The sequence below is a fragment of the Juglans regia genome, chromosome 10, assembly GCF_001411555.2.
Source record: "Juglans regia cultivar Chandler chromosome 10, Walnut 2.0, whole genome shotgun sequence".
Lineage (NCBI taxonomy): Eukaryota > Viridiplantae > Streptophyta > Magnoliopsida > Fagales > Juglandaceae > Juglans > Juglans regia.
In genome coordinates this window covers 5214730-5234673 of record NC_049910.1, presented here as the reverse complement: position 1 = coordinate 5234673, position 19944 = coordinate 5214730, and the positions used below count along the sequence as shown (strand labels likewise).

Genomic DNA, 19944 nt, shown 5'->3' with positions numbered 1-19944 from the left:
GGTTACGCAATTTACGGTTGTAAGTATATTTTCTCATTATACATTTATCTTTTCTTTGATTGTACGTACATGATGCCTTGCAATGCTAACAGATTTTTATTTTTATTTATTTTTTGATTGTCTATTTTGTGACAATATAGCAAGTACAGAGATGAAATCTTAAGTTTCGCTTGATGATTTCAGTAGAAATATTCTTTAAATTATTGTCTGAACTTAAGAGATTTAAGTACTGAAAAAGACATAGATGCATAAAATAGACTAACACAAATATTTCAAACAAAACTAAATAATCAATAAATGTTGAAAGATTCACTTTACGTATTTATCTCGGTTATATTTTTAGATGTTCAAGTTGGAATCTCTGTTCTGAAAATTTTAATGTAATGTTCCCTTGTTTTTGCCTTTGTTGTGGTGTCTTTATGGGTGAAAATAAGGGCTCTTACCCAAAGCAAAAAGGGAAGACCGAGGCAGTATTAGGAGACAAGCAAGAGTAGGACACACAACACTGAAGTTGGCTGCCTTTTCTCACACAGCTAGCTGCATATTTTTTATTCTACCGTTTCAACAATTATATATGAACAAAATATCATACAAAGATCATTTTCAGCCTTACGTTTGGATCACTTCAAAACCATACAACAAACCTTTGAGAGAGAGAGAGAGAGAGAGAGAGAGAGAGAGGGCTCAAACTATGTTCTTTCTTGCTATATCTTTGAGTTATCTAATTTAATTAGACTTGTTCTATGTACAAGTTACTATATAAAATATACGTTATTTGTCGTTGACATGATAAAACTTAATTTACAAGAGATTTAAATTTTAAATTTATCTTACAAATTAAGTATTGTTGTGTAAATAATATGGATGATATACTTTATGCACCTGCTTATAAATATAATTTAAATTAATATTTACCCATAATATTTGTCCAGTAAACCCATCTCGAGGATAATGTGCAATTTTGGGGTCAATGCAAATTGTATAGCAAAATGTAAAATCAAAGACAAACTTTATTTATTTATTTACTTAATATGAAAATCTGTTACGTCAATTAATAATAACATGAAAAGTTATTTATAGTTTTTAAAGATTTACAATAAGTTGTTTTTTAAATAATATTTAAGAAAGCATCAAATAGGAAAAAGTATAAAAAAAATTACATGATAATTTATTTATTTTTATAATTATAATTAAATACTAATAAAAAGTAATGTTAGATTTAATTTAATTTTAAGATATATAGATTTTTAATGAATAGAGCACATTGCGAAAAAATCTAGATTTATTTTCACTATAAAAAAAATATAAAAAGCTTTATTTTGTTATAAAGTTCACTTTTTTTATAAAAACAATTACTCAAAAATTATGTATTTAGAATTTATGGCTAGCATTAATCCGACGACAAGCAAAGTAAAAATGATTTTCCTTTGTCTAATCCACGACAACCCTTGCACTCTAGTTTTTGTTTTTTTTTTTAAAGGAAAATCAGATACCACGCGTGTCCAAAGCAGGTGGAAGGCCATCCCCGGCAGCCTCTCAAGGCAAAACTTGACGCAACAAAGGTGTCGTCGTCAGCTGCGGATCTGCGGTACTATGGTGGGCACACGCGCGTGGCTGCAACACTGACTAAGAAAATCCAATCAATTAGGGTCAGCCACTTTCGGAAACTGTTAGGTCGTTGCGTCAGGAAAGCCAGGTGCCAACATTTTCTGAAGTACTTTCCCAATACAAATATGTTGTGCCCAAAAAGCATGGAAGTGGAGAGAATCTAGAAAAGTGTGGAAAAAGGAAATTAATAATACTATAAGAAAAAAAAAAAAAAAAAACCCAAGTCTTTCACATCCTGAAAACCCAGAAAAAGAAATGTAATATTTTAAATGTAAAAGAAATGATTGCACCTAAGCCATTAGGTGAAGCAAAGCACATAGAATAATGGCAGACCGCAAGTTGACAAATTTAGAAGTTACTCTGCTTTTTCTTCTTGTTCTTCTTGTTGTAGAAGAGGTGCTGGGAGGTGTTGTGGCTTTTATGTAGAGAAGACCTCCTATCTGGGATGTGGGATCTCTATGTTTCCTTATCAGATTTTGGCTCGGTAGATCTGAATTCCTGTATATTCTTTTGTCTGGGGATGATCTAAGCTCCTTCAATGTCTTCGATATCTGTACAGAGAGACCCAGATTGTATTTTGGCTTAGTAGTTACCTTTTTTTTGTACGTTTACGAGCTTTCTGGGTTATTCTGCTTTGTGGGTACCTTTTATTTTGTACTGTGGCTATGAAGAATCACGGAGCTGGTTCTTTGTGTGGGGCTTGTCCCGAATTTGGAGAATTATGAGCAATCTTTGAGAAGGGGTAGAAGTGGATATGGGTACAAGTTATTCTTCTTATTTTCAATTTTTACGTTTGGATATTTGATTATGATAATTTGTTACTGCTCGGTTTGAAAATTCTCGACTCTGGAATTTGTTGTATTTTAATTCTGTGGATGACCCCTCCCCTCTTTGGTTCTAAGTTATCATTTTTTTCCTTTTGGGGTTAAACAGTCGACATTGATATGAGTAATCGATGTTTATCCACTTTTTCTTCCCTCTCTGCAGGCTATCCATTTTCCACATTACCCATATTACTCAGACTTGCTGTTATTGACAACTCTAATGGGGTCTATACTATTTTCTGACTGGGAATTACACTTTTCCCACGGAATTTGATTTGAAGGATTTGGATGATTCACATTGTGTTTTCTGATAGCATTTGAATTGGAGCATTTCAGGATTTTTACGAATCAAGTTATCAGTCAAGCAAAAATAGCAGTTTGTTGTTAGGGATTTCTCCATGAACTGAGCGCTTTCTGCTGGTGCTAGTTTGCTCAAGTTCGTTTTTTGGACACCAGGTTCTTCTTAGCGGGTGCATTTTGTTCTCTCTAAATGCTATGCAATCTTATTAAATGTAAAACGATAGTTCAGAACAACATTAAGCTTGAGATAATTGATGTTTTTCTATTTGTGGGAGAGAGACAGTCATAGGACCTTTGATTGAAGTTGTACAATTACGTGAATTGAAGAGTTACTGTATTCAGATGAATAAATTCCAGCATTTTGTTTCAAGTGCGTGCCCAAACTTTGGGTCGGTGCCAATATTGTATAAGGCATTCTTATTAATTGTATTGGAATACTGTGTATTTGGTTCCATTGCTTGTAGTTGAATTGGTACTAAAGTATTTTCTTCTGCTTGTAAATTGATCAGTGCCATTTATTTAGTTGATTGCAGAAATGGGAACTGAAGTGCAGTCTAAGATGTATCTGCAAGGATATTATCCCTTGAGGGGTCTAAACAACAATGCTGGCAAAGGGGCCTGGCTTCTACATCAGGAACAGAAAACAATGAGAAGTGGACGGTACCAGGACATATTCTTGACCAGACCAGACATGGATGGATATGAGGAATATGAGAAGGAATTACTTAGACAAACTATATTGAAGCATGAAACCATATTCAGAAATCAGGTATGCCTTTATCAAACCTTTTTATTTTATGCTATGAAGCTTGACTTCGATGCTTTTTCAGTAATTTGATGCTCTGTCATCCAGCTCCATGAACTCCATCGTCTTTACAAACTACAAAGGGACTTGATGAAGAATATCAGAGGCAATGAACCACACAAACATCTGATATCAGCTTGGAAGTCGCAATCATCAAATGTTTTTCCATCAGAAGATGACAAAAAGAGGTGGCAAATGCCCACCTTATCCTTGATGGATTCTAGTTATGGTATACCGTCTGCGTCAGATGTGGATAGCATCCAAACTCATTTTAATTCTGTGAAGGGGATGATCATGCAATCCAATTGTGGTCATACCCAAAGTGCAGCAAGGTGGAAGGACTGTGAATCTCTGGAACCAAAATCCAGCCAGCTTCAGAGAAGATTTTTTGACCTTGAAATTCCAACTGATGAATTCATCAACAAAGATGTGGAACAGCGAGGATTTTCTGAAGTCTCAGGCGTGCATAGTTATCCTCCTAGCAGGACTGATGATATTGCTTTTAAGAGGGATGAAAAGTTATCTATTTGCCTTGGGAATAATGCTGATGCTTTGGGTTCCACTTTGCATTTGAGGAAAACTTCTCCAATGGATCCAAATGAAACCATCCAGGCGGAGGAAGCATCTGCTTCGGCCATTATTGACAATAATTACCACCCCAAAGACGAGATGCAGAGACTGAATTTATCTGCAAGTGCATATTCAAGCTTCAAATTGTTGGGAAAGGAATTTTCACAAAATATGCATAATAAAAGGGATGAAGCAGTTAGCAATCTGCGTTTTGAGAATGAAACTCGGCAACAAGATTGGTTATCTTATCCTTTTGAAGCTGGTAAGGGCTTATTATATACTAATGTTATTTGGAATTTGCTATGATGTTTTAAACTAGTACAAATATATGCATATATTTGACTTTTAAAGTATATTTCACCTTATTTAGAAGCTTCTTAATTCTTTTTCGAATTAGTGAATACTTCTTATAATACCCAATTTTATTCTTTTCAACTGAAAACAAAAGGAACTAACAGGTTCTCCACGTCAATAACCAAACAGACAAAAAAAAAAAAAAAACCCACTTATATTGGATAGAACAACAGAAGAAAGGGGACTCTGAGTTTTTAATTATTTTTGTTGAATGAAAGGGAACTCTGAATAATAAGGCAAAGGGACACTCAGAAAACTGAGATACACAAAAATCTACTGAAAAATGATCATTATTTTTCCAAGAGAGAGCAAAGGGTTTTTTGCCCATATTCATTTGTATTTTAGGAAGGTGCTTCAAAATTAATATATCTGGTTAGAAGATAAATCTTCACAACTTGCATGCTTATGTCTTTACGATAGTAATAATGTGGAAAAGTTAATTTCAAATTGTCATGCTCTTTTAAGTCTCCAGCCGCGGGGAAAGTCATTAAATATATAAAAGAGAACTTTAAGTTGAATGGTTTATCTTATTGAGCAAGTTGATTTAATGACAGCTAAATGTTCTTTGACAGGAAATTATGTTCAAATGCATGTCATGTTCATTGTCAATTTGATTGAAAATATTGGATGCATGGGTTTTTCCTTAACTAAAGGAGCACGTCATGTTCCAGGATTATTGAATTTGGACTAATGGTATATATGTCTCCCATTTCAGGTAAAACTAGGAGCAGAAGTTCTTTCTGTGGAGTTTTTCGACCTGAAGATTTTCCCAAGGTTTGTGAATCATCACAAGTTGAAAGTCCGAAAGCTCATGACCCTGCACCGTGTTTTCTTTCTGATCAGCATAAGATTCAGCAACATATAAAGAGGACAATTTTTGGTGTAGAAATTGCTGACATAAATAATGATGCATCTGTTGTGGCTTCACATCCACTTGGTCTGGGGACGCCACTAGTTCCTAAATCTGATGTGTCCAACTCTGAGTCATTTCCTATTTCAGCTGGGACAAAACCTCCAGGCAGCTTGAGGCAATTCTTAGTATCAACTCATGGAAATACCTCTTCTCAGTCGAGTCCTAAGGTAATTGGGGAGTTGCTGAAAGATAATTATTCAAGATCAATTCCAGATTCAAGAGCTGAAGTATCCCACCAAAGTGATGTCCACCTTGGTTCCCAGTCAGAGTCCAAGGAATCACAAGGCCACCTCCCATCAGTTCGCTTTGGCTTTCTGAATGATATCAGTGACCGTCATTTTAGTTTTGAACAATTTCAGCAACATGAACCTCAAGAATACCCTAAGGGTTCGGGCTGTATCATGGATGTGAACTCTGCAAAAGAAATTAAGATGGATGCAGTCTCTCTAAATAATCCATTAAATTGTCAAAAAAGTCACGTGTCAGTTGATTGGCTAAAGAACAGGGAGAATTCACAGGGAGCGTGCTCTTGGCCAAGACCAATACCAAATTCTAATGGCAAATATTCGAGAGAAGGGGGAGGCTCTGATCAGACGAATTTGAGTTCTTGGCAAAACCATTCTCTGCAGGTTGTCAACAAAACTCAAATGAGAGAGGGTCCGTCTCAGAGTTTTGTTCAGGACTCCTTGCCAGCAACTCGTGCTGATGATGGTGAGCATGGGAAAATTGAAATAGGTGACTACTCAAGCAATGCAAGGATTCTTGGGTTTCCCATTATGGACAAGCCTCATGTACCGAAGGACCTTCCTTATCATAACGCCTCCTCACAACATGGTCCTGTTGCTTCTGGCATTGATCATGGAAACCCTGTAAAAGCTGGATTAGTTACAACTGATCTGGCTCATGATCCCATGTCACCCAAATCTGAAGTGCCATGTAAAGTTGAAGATCGAATTGTACCAGAGGGATGGGTTAACCAGAATGCTGCTTTAAGACATAAGATTGACTTGAATATTTGTGTAACTGATGAAGACGTTCCATCTACACCCTCTTCTCCAATTGCAACTAAGATAGATTTGGAGGCACGCATTGGCATTGAGAAAGAAATAGGTTCTGCGCCTGTGGAAGGATCTGCAGAAAGCATAACTAGAGAACCTTTTGACTCATTACACGATGAATCCAGGGTGACTCGTGAGGTCATGGTGGCAGCAGACACTTTAGTTGCCATCTCGTCATCTCATGTGTGTGGTCTTCCAGGCCACGCTGCGGAGAATCTTCAAGAACATGCCACTCGTCCCCAGTCAGAAGCTTCACTCGCTGATTCCCTTTATAGGCTTGCAGATATAATCTCTTCATATAAGGGTGATATTGAGAATGAGGTTGTAGAAGTTTCAATGTTGAAGGACAAATCCTTTCGAGAGGAGCTTATTCCTGATGGGGTAGATTACTTCGAGTTAATGACATTAAATTTGACAGAAAGCAAGGTAAAGGACTACTGTTATAAGCCTCAGATTTTGGAAAACCCAAAAGATGAAAATACATTGCCAAGAAGGCCTAGGAGAGGTCAAACAAGGAGAGGGAGGCAGCGAAAAGACTTCCAAAGAGATATACTTCCTAGTCTTACATCTCTTTCGAGGAATGAGATGACCGAGGATCTTCAGACAATTGAAGGGTTGATTAAGGCAACTGGTGGCACTTGGCAGTCATGTTTAGCACACAGAAATCCCAGTAAGAGTAGTAGTGGAAGGGGAAGGAGGCGTTCAGGAGTTCCACATCCCTCTTCTATTGAAACTTCAGCATGCCTGCCCCAGGTTCAGCAACCTAGTTGTACAGAGCCGGGATTTGAGGAAAGAAGCCTGGCGGGATGGGGAAAGAGGACAAGGCGTCCCCCACGGCAGAGATGTCTGATTAATAGTCCTCCTCTTCCTCCAAAATAAGTAGAGAGAGAGCCCAGGTGATTTTTCTGAAGATAGATCGGGGCAACTGTAGTAGGAGCTTTTTCTGCCCGCTTTTCTAAGCCATGGGGATTTTGTATCTTACATGTCTTCTCAGTTCTAACTTTCCATAATGTGAGTGGACTTGCATGATTCCTTATGAATGATTTGCATGGACTGATACTGCTAAACGAAATTCGATTTAGCTGAGCTTTGTATCATAGATGAAAGTATTGTGAAAGATTGTGGTTGTCTCCCCAAACTCACAGTTTTTAGAACTGATCTTATATATGATTTTTCTTTTTCACGAGGAATGTTATTTTTATCTAGATTTTGTTATCTTGACACCAATTGATGACATGTTAAAATGATTTTATTTAACTTCATGAAACTTCTTAAACGCATTGCATAAGTTGATGCGACTGAGAATGACAGACAAGATGAATGAAAAGTAGTAACGTTTTTTCCATTGTGAAACATAGCCCGTCCCCCGTTTTTATGCCTCCAATATTCCACAGAAGATGTACTTTGATGTTATTTTTGCACTTAAAAACAAGGTTTACATGCTTCAGGGACCATGGATGCCATATATACTCAAATTCTCACAAGTCATGCGTCCTCTCACACCTGTTTTTTGGCCACCGCCATCACCGCCACCCCCCGCTCCTCGGGCCAACATCAACACCACTATATTCTATATTTTTGCTTTCATGGAGCCCCTGATCCTCGAACAGCATCTTTTACTATTGACCTGTTGGTGGGATATGATAATAATGTTCAAATCCCATTGGTTTTTATATCTCAAGAGGATTAATCAATATTATAATTGGAGTCTCTTTAAACTAATGAATTGCATCAAAAGAATCAACTGCTAATAAATCAAACATAATATATAACAAGACATGCAGGAATCAGATCAATCTCATTTTCTGCAATATGCTCTCTTATACCGAATTACAAAAAATTCCTCTTATTCCCACTGCCTCCTGCCAATGAAAAATTAGACGGCAAGGCGAATAGGGTGGTCTATAGTACTGTTGTATGTAAGACTGGATGTACTTGTAAAAATGGCACATCGTGTGAGAAGATCTTACAAGAAAAAATATATGTTTAAATGACAAATGACTCAATGTAATCTCTTCATGCAAAACATGTGCTAAGATTTCAGAACAAGTTATCAAATTCAGCATCATCTTCAGATGGAATCCTTAATGGCTGCTTTGCATTAGCAGGACCAAATAGCAACTCCAAGCAGAAAGCAGGGACACATATCGATCTTCCATTTTTCCCAACTTTATCCAGATCCCTCAAAGTGAGCTGCAATGATTCAGAAAGCCTAAGATAACCAGACTAAGCACAAACAAATCAATGATTTGATTTTTGGTGAATGGATATATATCACACGATTCTGAATCTGAGAAATTAATTTAAAGTGATTCCATTGTCTGAGTATTTCTCAAACTAGTAAACTTATTATAATGAATATTCCTAAAATCCTAAACTAGTTCTGGTACAAGCCACGCAAGCATTTAGTGAAATTGGTGCAATGCTATAATTCAAAGGAGTTGCCAGAAGTTCTAAGGTTAGATTGACATTCTCTTCTTATTATAGAAGACAACAAAAGTACCTGTAACAAACCATTCCTAATAAAAGCTGTATTGAAGCAACAATAGAACAGACGCCCTCCAAACATTTTTTTGGTAGAATATAACACGCACATCTCCAGTAACCTGTCCAATCAAAAGATTTTAGTGAGTCTAGATGATCTCCAACTTGGATTTTTTCTTGTTAATAAACAAAAATGTATAAATCTATATGCAAAAATCATGAATTACGTACTTGTAAAGGTTTATCAAAACAATGATCAAGACAGGTCTTCTGGTAGATTATGGGACTTTCTGTGTCCATTTGGACTACAACACGTTCTTCCAACTGTGGTTTATTCCCTTCATCACCATTGGTGAAAGAGAGATAGTACTGGGGACTGCAAATTCTTTCATAACCCTTCTTAATTTGTCTGCAGCAATTCCTCGAAACTTCCACATATGGTCGGTACATCTGATTGGATTTCTGTGAACAAGGGCGAAAAAGTTCTTTAGAGCAGATACAGAAAAGCAGCTAACTACACAGAAATATGTTATTCATCAAGCTTTTGACCATCATCCTCTTAACATCCCTTAATGTGGCATCAAATGATTGGTAGACAAGAGAAACATATCAAATAGTTTTCCAAACATTTAATTGCACATCATGAGATAATGAGAGGATGATGATTAAAAAGACGATGAGTAGACTCAACTCAACTAAAAAATGTTCGAACTGGCAGGAAAATTAGAGGAACAAAATCAAGAACTGTTGTAGGGAAAAAAACTTAAAACCAAGGTATGACATAATTAAATAAGATGGTCGTGAATTATGTCAAACGCATTTTCCCAAAGTTGAAAAGCACTGACTAGCATTTGAGATAACCATCAACCAAGAATGGCAGTAAATGAATGGTGCATTCAACTTAATGAAAACAAAAGAAAATCTCAAGGAAGTTTTTGGAGTATCAAGATTTCCTTGCAAACATTACAAGTTTCTGGAGTACCTCTTGCAATTCTGAGATCACAAAGAAGATTCGGTCAATGTTGATCATGTCATGAAGTTGGATTCGCCACAATTCTCTGATACATGGTCCTGGCAAATTCACATCTGGCATTCCATTTCTAGTAAAAGAAACTAGACTTTCCCAGCATCCCACATAAAGGCGCTGGGTTGACTTGTGAAAAATATTTATTGTGAAAAATTGCTCGTAGAAAATTAAAAGTAATCCTTCCCTGATTGGAAAGCAAGATCCCGTGGCTTAATCAAATGCTAAACACTATTATTAAAATGATTAGGTTTTAATTCTAATTAATTACACTAATTAATCATATGTGAAACGTTTTTAATTCATTGTATATATCATGTGTGATAAATGTAGATGTAAAAGGATTACAAACTATTTAATTTAAAAATAATTATTTGAATTAAAGGAACTCTCACCACGTGAATATAAAATGCTCCTCTACTTTTTGTTCAAAATAAACGGGTGTATGAAAAACACAAAAGATGAAGGTCGAAACTAAAAATTTTCTTTAGGGCTGGTTTTGTTTACATAAAATCAAACTATCTCTTCTTATTTCATATAATCATTACAATTTTTTCAAACTATCACGTAAAATATAATAAATAATTCAAAATTTTTAAATCTAAAAAAAAAAATTATATTATAATAATATTTTATTCAACTTTCAACAAAACATCTCATTTGAACTGCGTAACCAAACGAGGCCTTATCCTTTTCGTCTTTGTGATAAATTTCAGATGATTTGATAACATTATTTTCTTGGAAATAAACATGGATTAAAGTCTTAAGGACTTAGGTTGCGTTTGGATGTTGAGATGATCTCAGATGATTTGAGTTGATCTGTGAATAATTTTGTTGATCCCATTAAAATGTGTTTGAATCTAAATAGGTTAAGATATGTTTAACTTTGTATGAAAAGTTAAAAAAATAATAGATTCTATTAATAATTAATTTGAGATGAATTGAGATGATTTTTACATCTAAACAGAATCTTAAAATTAGCAACATAAAAAGCTTATTGTGAGCTATACTCATGGGGAATTTCTAACTCAATATTTTTTTAACATTCAACGCAATTTTATTAACTGGTCATGGATTGTATGGACCCAAAAAGGGTGAAAAACAAAAAAATTAAAACTATAAATGTAAAAGTGATTGGCTAGGATTAGATGACTAAGACGATAGAGATTTGTTTAACTTGGTACATTATTGAGTTGGATGAATGTAAATATCTTATTTTTATCTAAGAATATTTAATTTAAATTAAATCGTTATTAGATAATGTTTAAATAAGTCGAGAAAGTGTGTATCCAAAGTTCAAGAAATCTGGAATTAATCAGTTGAATGGAAACTGTATCTACTGAGAAGACTTAGTGCTAGGTGTCAACAGACGCGTCAGCAGACTCATTTCCAGCAGAGTCCTCTCGTCAGCAGAGTCCTATTGTGCATTAAATTTCTAACAGACTTAATCCGTCAACAGAGTCTTACTACAGATCAAATACTGGGCATATTATTTAAATAAGGATTTCGACTGAGGGAAGTGATCTTTGATCAATTATTTCTTAGAGCTTGGAGATTGGAGATAGATCTAAGCGCTTGACTATGAGAATTCTTGCGAATGATTTTCTATTGTTTTTTCCTTTCTCTCTTTGAGTGCGTGCATAGTCCGAGTCGGAGTTGAAGTGACTGAGTTCAGCCACTGGAGTTCCAGGAAGGAAGTTGATAGGTTGAAAATCGCCAGAGATTCTGGCTGCTACTGTGTTAGAAGACAAACGTCGTTTGTTTGGACAAGTAAGAGAGTCTAGTTACAAAAGTTTTATAATTGAGAAATTACTTGTAATTGATTTTCACCTAATAAAATTGATTTTTCTGAATTTGACTATCCGGAAAGATTTTACTTTTGAAGAGATCTTCAAAGGGTTTCCCTTTGTAACCAAAATTGGTATTAGGCAATTTTATTATTTTATGTATTTGATTATTTATCAAATTATTATATAACAAATGACTAATCAATTTGTTAATTGAGTGGTGAAGCGTGAGATCTAAATACAGGGATACTAGATTAATTTCAAAAGCAAACACGAACTTATTCTAGATGGTCGTGTGGTCTTATTGACATGAACATTGCAGCATACTGCAGAAGCCTATGCTCACTACTTCCATTTCCAGTAGCAGCAGGAATCACCGGACCCCTTCTTCTCATCCTGCACCTGCGCCAACCTAACTGTATAATAACAGCAGCCCATGTTCGCCAATTTGACGAGTAATATCTTGCTGTTCGCTTCAGTCTCTCGTTGGCAAATTTGTATCGAAAGTGATCCGTGATGTATCTCAGATGCACAGCATCAAGCCCAAAAGCTTCTGTAGATTCTATGCAGATAAATGTTGCAGACGAGGCTGGAAGCCGGTCTACAAATGGGCGGCGGAGGCAATAGGAGAGGAGCTCGTCGCCCAGAAAGCCTCCGGGCTCGAGTGTACTAGTGGCAACCACGCCTTTGCTCAAGTTTTGGCTGCGTTTTACACGTCCACGAACGATAAACATTATCCTTAGCACGGGATCACCTTCTCTGATTATCTGTTTCATGAAAATATCAAATATCCTTTTAGCTTGTTAAATTTATGGTAGTTTGTGATAAGGTACTGTTGATTAAGTTGTATTTGAAGTGTATGATTTTTATGCACCTTTTCGTCTCTAGAGAAGACCAGAGGCTTGACCCTGTCGCAGATGTTGTCAAGAATAAGATCATCCAAGTTGTGGAAGAGAGGAACCTAAAGATCAGAAAGAGAAGTTCATCAAGAGATATATGTTTGATAGAAGAGAGAGACAATTTTCAATACCTTCTTTATGAGGTCTAAGCAAAGATAGCGCTTAATGTCCCTTCGAAGCCCTTGGGGAAGATCTTTGATCATTCCCATCTCATCTTCTCCTCCCATAGTTGTCCATCTTTGGCGTTCGTAATGGCGAACCCTCTGTCTCAAACGAGATGGCAACTGTCTCCGCCTCATCCACCATTCCATGTCTCGGCATCTCAGCTGCATTTTTCTCTTCTTCGCCATGACCGAATGCAAGAATACCTTGACAGTAGCAATAGGAGGGGGTCTTTGTTAGACTATACATGTTAGACCATTCCATGTATGCAAGTAATTCTCAAAGTTTGTATGTATGCCCAAGAAATGAAATTAATTATGTACACACCTGGATATTTCCTATTAACAGAGTGAAGAGCATCAGCCCGCTAAGCACAGTGATTATGCAGAAAATTACTTCTAGCCATTGGCTTGTAGGCTCAAGATCATTGCCAAAGGTGCTGCAAATGTAGTAAGAGTTGATGCTCAGACAAAACGAATATCAAGTGAATGTCTGTTTGTGCAGAAAATTTCCACCTAGGTTTTATCACTTTTTAGATTGAAAATGAAATTGATCTTGAAAACACAATTTTAGAGAACAGCTACGAGAAGGACATTCACACGCTGGAGCTTATGTCATGAATAGCCAATCACAGAAACCCAAGAGTTGGGATTCTTATCTCAAGCTGACGACCGGCGAACAGAGCATGAATTGAGACAGAACCGGTTTGACTTTTTAACCGGATTGACTTAATTTTTCTTTTAATTATTCTTTTTTAAAATAACTGTCCACCCTTACACACATTATATATAGTAATATTCGATATTAAAAAATAAATAATATTTACAATTTTACAAAATATATAACCATCACATAATATTTTTTAAAATAATGGATAAGTTATAGCATCCCCGTAGAAAAATATTTTTTTCATGAATCTCACATTTTTCAAAAAAAGAAAACATAAAATTTATATATCCTAAAAGCAGTATATATTTTTGAGGAGTTACCGTACGCACCAAACCTTTTGAGTTTTGTGAAAGATAAAAAGTAAAAGGAAAAAAAAAAGTGCAGAATCTTTTATAATATTACCTGAGGGTCATTAAGCCCCAAAAAATGGGATAAAGGATCTTAACAGCCACAGAATTGCTAGAAATAACTGGAAGAGCCCAATGGTAGATCCCATAATTGAAGGGGCCATGAACATCTAAGCACAATGGCTTTCTGACCATCGCTGTTGAGTTGCCAGCACATGGACTTCCTACTGTGCTTGTCCGTAAGAGAAACTGGTAACAAACCTCCTCTGAGCAAGACAACGAGAGATTGCAGTTTCTTCTGTCACACTCTTGTCGCAGGCATGCTGCTACACGTTGTATCGCAAGAACATACCAGCATCCTCCAGCAACCTGCTGATATGATATATATTATATATACACCCAAAAAGACAAACTAGACTCTAAAGAAAAGTTATATTAATACACATTCTTCACGCGGAAAACATAGTAAAATTTGATTCCTTTTTCATTAAAGAAGGCTTACGTGAGAGGCAATGAAGTAGGCAATGAGATTGAGGCCAAAACCCCACCAAATGGTGCCAAAGATGTAACCAGTGACCTTCTGCATTCTTCTCATCAAGTAAATGCTGTGGTAGACCTTAGGGAGGAATTGGAACAAGAAAATAACTAGAAGTATTGTCATTATAACTTTCATCTGCTCCTCTCTTATTAATTTCGGTACTACTAGCCAAAATACAGCCTGCAAGACAAAGAAAAAGAGCAACATGAGAGGGGGAGAAAAGAGAGAAACTATCTTAGAAAGAACAAAAACAGAGAAAGCAGGGGAGAATTACAGTGCTTCAAGGGAAACATGATCAATACCAGGGTTTATTGCTAACCTGAGGAACTGGGAGTATAACGAAAGCGTCGAACCAAAAGCCCTTGATGGAGTGCACGTAGTGGGAAGCGATCGCACGTGCATCCCACACGAGCTTCCCGCACCCGACCACCAGCGACTCTCTCGACACGTACGCCAGCCGGAACTGGAGCCAGATGTGGCACAGATGCACCGCGTCCACACACGTCCGGAGCACCGTCACCATCCCCGCCAGCCCGCCGTCCATGTAGAGACATGGGGCCCCACCTCTCCCGATAGACAGCGCATAGAAGAACAGCGGGTCCACCGCCAGGGACATGCCACGCGCAAGCAGGAACGCCCGGTTCCACCGCTGCACGCGCTTGGTGCGCGGGTCCAGCACTCGCCGCAACGGCCCCGGTCTCTTGGTCGATTTCTTACTGTCGGGACGGTTCCGGATGGGGACTAGGTACGAGCCGGCAGAGGCCTCCCACTCGGGCTGGTGGGCGCGGTCACAGCTGGTGGAGTGGAACACCGGCGCCCCGACTTGGGTGCAGGCGTAGCATTCGACGGAGTTGGAGATAGGGTTGTCATCCTCGTTGTTGTCGCTCTCGCTGTTGCCGTTAGAGGAATCCTTGGAAATGAACAGTCCCATAATTCTGCAACCACGTTAATTAGAAGAACGAACTTTAGAAAATATGATAAAGTAATGATCCTCATATATAAATATATTTTACAATATATATATAATTCAATTCGATTAATGAATTCACAAATATCAATACAAATTGTATTCCGAGTCTTTATGATGAAAAGATAAAGGAGGAGAAGAACAATTAACAATAACAACTCATGATCAATAAGAGAAGCAGAGGGTGACCTTGAGAGGGAGAAGTGGAACTTGGGAATGAAAGGCATGGTCTGAAGATTGAAACCATGGGAGAGAAGAGGAGGTGGTGGAGATCAAGAGATAGAGAGGGAGTATGTATGTGTGTCTGTGAATGTTTGTCTATTATATAGGAAGAGAGAGAGAGAGAGATGACGACAGGAAGAGAGAAGAGTTGGGTTTGTTTGGAAGGATGATAATAGAGGAGAGTGTCAGGTAGCACATGAAGAGGGGGGCTACGCGGGTTCGTAATCGTAAGGATGAAGAGTGCCAGCCGCTCAAGGAACCTGGTAGCTAGCTAGCGGTGGTGGGGTTCGATCTAAACTTGTCCGGTGTGGCTGCATGGGTCCAGCACCGGTCAAGTTAACATGCCACACCGGACAAATTACTGCTAAGTGACAATAATATCATGCCTGGCTAGAGTCGGACCGGACTACTGGCCAACCAAGGAACTGAGGCCATCAAATTTCGCGATTTGTAGTTTTATGTTCTTCGAGATATGGCAAGAATTAGCTCAATTTTACGTTGATTTCACGACTTTGTTTCTTCTTCTGCTTCTTTCTTTCGGCCTTCTTTTTTTTTTCTCTCTTTAACAGTAAAATCTGTTCAAACTCAGTTATAAGTTGCTTGAAAAGAAATATTAACTCATTTTTATAGATTACGACAATTTACCCAATAATATCAGTGAAGAAAATGCATTGTTTGAAAACAAAACAACTAATTAACAGGTTGGTTTGGATAGTCTCATCTCATTATTATAATTTTTTTAAATTTTTACATAAAATATAATAAACAATTCAACTTTACTTTCAAATCTTAAAACAATAATAATATTAAAAAATAATATTTTAATATATTTTATTCAACTTTTTTTTAATATTCATCTAAAATCATCTCATCTCATCTCACTATCTCACTATCCAAATTACAACTTAGACTATTACTACAACATGCTTGCAATGCCACACTACTGATGTACTATGTTTACGTACACATGATGCTCGTAAAATTAGCTTTTGCTGCAATTAATTGTGTATATATATAATATATATATCTGCCTATTATTTAAAAGCGTTTATATGTGTACTATTTATTACTGTTCATTAACAATAATTAACAGTAAAGAGAGTTTTTTTTTTTTCTTCTTCTTCGCATGTTTTTTTTTTCCGCATATCCTCTTATTGTTCATCAACAGTAATGGACAGTAAAAAGGTTTTTATTTTATTTTATTTTATTTTTTTCCTCGCATATTAGTTTTTCTATTTCTTTTTTGTTTGTCTGTGTGAATGCCAATGTGCGACTTAATACCACAATCGTGTGTGGGGAATGAGAGAGAGGAAGAAATGAAAAGTGGAGAAAAATATTAGTTTTTGGATTTTAAATTTTAACCCTTCATCTTTAATCTAACGGTAGAAATTTAAATATTGATTTAAACTAACATAAAATATATAATTAAAATATAAATATTCTATCATACACTTAAAATTAACTTCAATTTATATATATATATATATATATCTGCCTATATCTTAAAAAGAGGCTATCCTATAACTATTCATTAACAGTAATGAACAGTAAAGAGGCTGTGTGATTTTTTTTTTTTCGCATATCCCTATATTGTTCATGACTATTCATCAACAGTAATGAACAGTAAATATGATTTTTTTTTTTCATATTTGTTTGGTTTTTATGTTTCTTTTTGGGTTCATCTGTGTGAATGCCAATGTGCGACGTAATACCACAATCGTGCGTAGGGAATGAGAGAGAGAGAGAAAGGAAAAGTGAGGAAAAATATTGGTTTATATGTTTTAAATTACAACTCTTCATCTTTAATCTTCAGATTTAATCTAACGATAGAAGTTTAAATATTGATTTAAACTAACATAAAATAGATAATTAAAATATAAATATTCTATCATACACTAAAAATTAACTTCAATTTATAAAATACTAATTTTTCATCATTAAATAAAAGATAAAGTTTTGCTGAACATTTTTAAGAGAATAATATTATATCATATACTAAAAATAAACTTTAATTTATAAAATACTAATTTTTCATCATTAAATAAATAATGAAATTTTACTGTATATTTTTAAGAAAAAAAAAGTATCTAATTAATTTGAATTTTTAATATAATTTAAATTTCATAATAAATAATAAACATAAATAAATAATAATTTTATTCTAATACATTAGATTATTTTAATATTCGAAATTACATTTTATTTTTTTCTTCAATTTGGCAGATGCTTTGCACGTTTACCACCGCTAGTGTGTGTGTATATATATATATATATATATATATGATCACCTTAATTGGATATTTCTAATCGTATGGAGTACGCGCTGTCTACTAAATAGTTAATGCATGATCATGTCAATTGTCAGGTGCAAAAAGTGCTGATGAATCTATATATCACTTCTCGATGATGAGAATCCGATGACCTAAACCATATATGCACTTCAAAGGATATCTTGTTCCCCACATGTTTTGAAATCGTGCTTGCGCATCATGAAGCGGTTCTGATCTGCAACCAGATAACTTTAAGCTTTACAAATTAAATCATCATGCAGAAAAAAGAATAGGGGCGCCATGATTATCTTTGTCATTCATGAATGATTGGTTTCATAAATAAAATGGACGTGAAAGCATGAAAAGATCGAAAGAAAGAAACTGGCGTGACTAGCTAGCTAATACACATAGCAAGTGTGTATTTGCTTGTTTCCCCGTGAATTGTGGGGGCTCATTGGAAAATCTTGTGGCAGTAAATTACCAAGGAAAAACATGAAAATAATAGTCTTTCAGGCTCACCATACTGATCTCAGCTTCATGATAGTTGCCGGCCATCACCACATGATATATTACTTTTCACTTTGCCATTTTGGTACGCCGAGATCGATAGTACTGATCATGAGATAGATCAGTACTAAACCTCACGCTTCCACTATTAATTGTGGTTCAGAAGTTATCTGCATTTCATTGCTAGTGAAACGTTATGCATTTACGCACTGATGTTCACAGACGTACACAAGGTGCGAAGATGCATGCATGCAAGACTATGCTACCTCTGATCTTCATTTCTTAAATCTCATGAGTGCCATTTAATAATTTCTTAAAGCTTATGTTCACAGACATTAAGCTTAATTAATTTTCTTGGTTGGACATGGACGTACGAAAAAATGCGTTGTAATAGTCGATCGATCTGTTTTGTTTTGGATCCTTGTTTGTCATAGTGTTTGCAAGAAAATCACATGAGATCAGAACCAAGAAAAAGAACACAGGCGCGCAGTACACTCAAAGCTGGCTAGCCTGCGCAATTAAGTACCAAGTAGTACTGCTTTTGAAATATTGAATTACGCCACCTTTCACGGGAATGCATGGGAAGCCAATGCATGTATTTGATTAAGAGAAGTAATTTCAAAGAGATTTTATAAAAATAAATATATAAATTAATAGAATTTATAAATTTATTTTATAATAAAAATAAATTTACAATCTAATATATTATTTTAAATTATGTAAGTTTATAATTAATTTATTTTTCTATAATCTATTTTATAGCCAAAATATTTCTGTTTGATTCATCCCTTTTAATTTGTCGATATGCAAGGTGGAAGATAGGTCCAAGGTGGGCCATGACCTCAAATTAATATTTCGAATTTGATCTCCAGATTATTCTAGAAGCAGCTAGCTAGCTAGCACTCCATGACTTTGGTTAATATATATATATATATATATATATATATTAATCCTTGCAAGAACATTGATCCTAGCGAAGATATAATTAATACATATAATATGGTCTAGATCTACCAAAATAAGAACAATTAAGATCATGGTACAACGCCCACCAAATCTAAAAGCTGGTTGTTTTTTGTCGAGGAAAAATATATAAAAAAAAATGATCAGATTTTTAGTCTTTAAATATTGAATTTCAAATCATATCTCTAACCAATTAAATAATGAAAAAGGACTGCCGAAAAGGTCAAAAGGAGGAGGAACCATTTGAGAGAGAACGTCTACATTCTCCCTCGAAAAACCTCATTTCCGTCAGAGCCATTGTCAGAGAAGAGGGTGGAGCTGTATCTCTCACCCTCATCTCCTTCTCATTTTTATTTTTGTATTGTATATATATTTTTAAGATAGTATTTTTTCTCCCATCCTTTTACTCGTTCAATTTTAGTTAGATCTGTTGCTCTCCGGCTGCCATCTGCCTACATGCGCCCCACCACTCTATCTTACAACTGCCGATCTACTGGGACAATGCGGAGTCGTGCCAAAAAGATCGGTGCATGATCCTCACGTGCAGCTTGTTTCTGCGCGTGTTCTCCATGCGTTGCCGCCCAGCTATACTTCTGACGACTACAAGCATTGTACCAGCAGCTTCGTCTCGTCGAGATCTTCCAGATCTAGGTCACCCTGTTTCTATACCATC

At 36.0% G+C, this 19944-nt stretch overlaps 3 protein-coding genes across 9 annotated transcripts; 1 reads left to right on the top strand and 2 right to left on the bottom strand.

The window, feature by feature from the left end:
* The first annotated feature begins 1827 nt into the window (after positions 1-1827).
* LOC108991532 lies at positions 1828-7615 on the top strand. 7 transcript variants are annotated; one of them, XM_018965815.2, is made up of 5 exons: positions 1828-2366; positions 2596-2868; positions 3256-3501; positions 3586-4369; positions 5177-7615. In XM_018965815.2, exons 3-5 carry the CDS (start codon positions 3268-3270, stop codon positions 7309-7311), a joined length of 3153 nt encoding a protein of 1050 aa, XP_018821360.1. In that variant the 5' UTR covers positions 1828-2366; positions 2596-2868; positions 3256-3267; the 3' UTR covers positions 7312-7615. The 7 variants fall into 7 exon arrangements, with proteins under 7 accessions (XP_018821360.1, XP_018821361.1, XP_018821358.1 ...); XM_018965816.2 differs by having other exon boundaries at positions 2596-2888; positions 3266-3501; XM_018965813.2 differs by having other exon boundaries at positions 2596-2888.
* Positions 7616-8472: 857 nt separating this feature from the next.
* On the bottom strand, positions 8473-10009 carry LOC118349589 (phosphatidylinositol 3,4,5-trisphosphate 3-phosphatase and protein-tyrosine-phosphatase PTEN1-like). The gene is made up of 3 exons (XM_035694797.1): positions 9899-10009; positions 9148-9378; positions 8473-8625 (listed from the first exon to the last, which is right to left on the bottom strand). Exons 1-3 carry the CDS (start codon positions 10007-10009, stop codon positions 8473-8475), a joined length of 495 nt encoding a protein of 164 aa, XP_035550690.1.
* A 1912-nt stretch (positions 10010-11921) lies between these two features.
* LOC108991534 (cyclic nucleotide-gated ion channel 2-like) lies at positions 11922-15661 on the bottom strand. Its single transcript, XM_018965819.2, has 8 exons — positions 15499-15661; positions 14662-15277; positions 14307-14522; positions 13860-14173; positions 13116-13227; positions 12758-12994; positions 12602-12688; positions 11922-12494 (listed from the first exon to the last, which is right to left on the bottom strand). The coding sequence occupies exons 1-8, from the start codon at positions 15534-15536 to the stop codon at positions 12006-12008; spliced, it is 2109 nt and encodes a 702-aa protein (XP_018821364.1). The 5' UTR covers positions 15537-15661; the 3' UTR covers positions 11922-12005.
* Positions 15662-19944: the final 4283 nt, after the last annotated feature.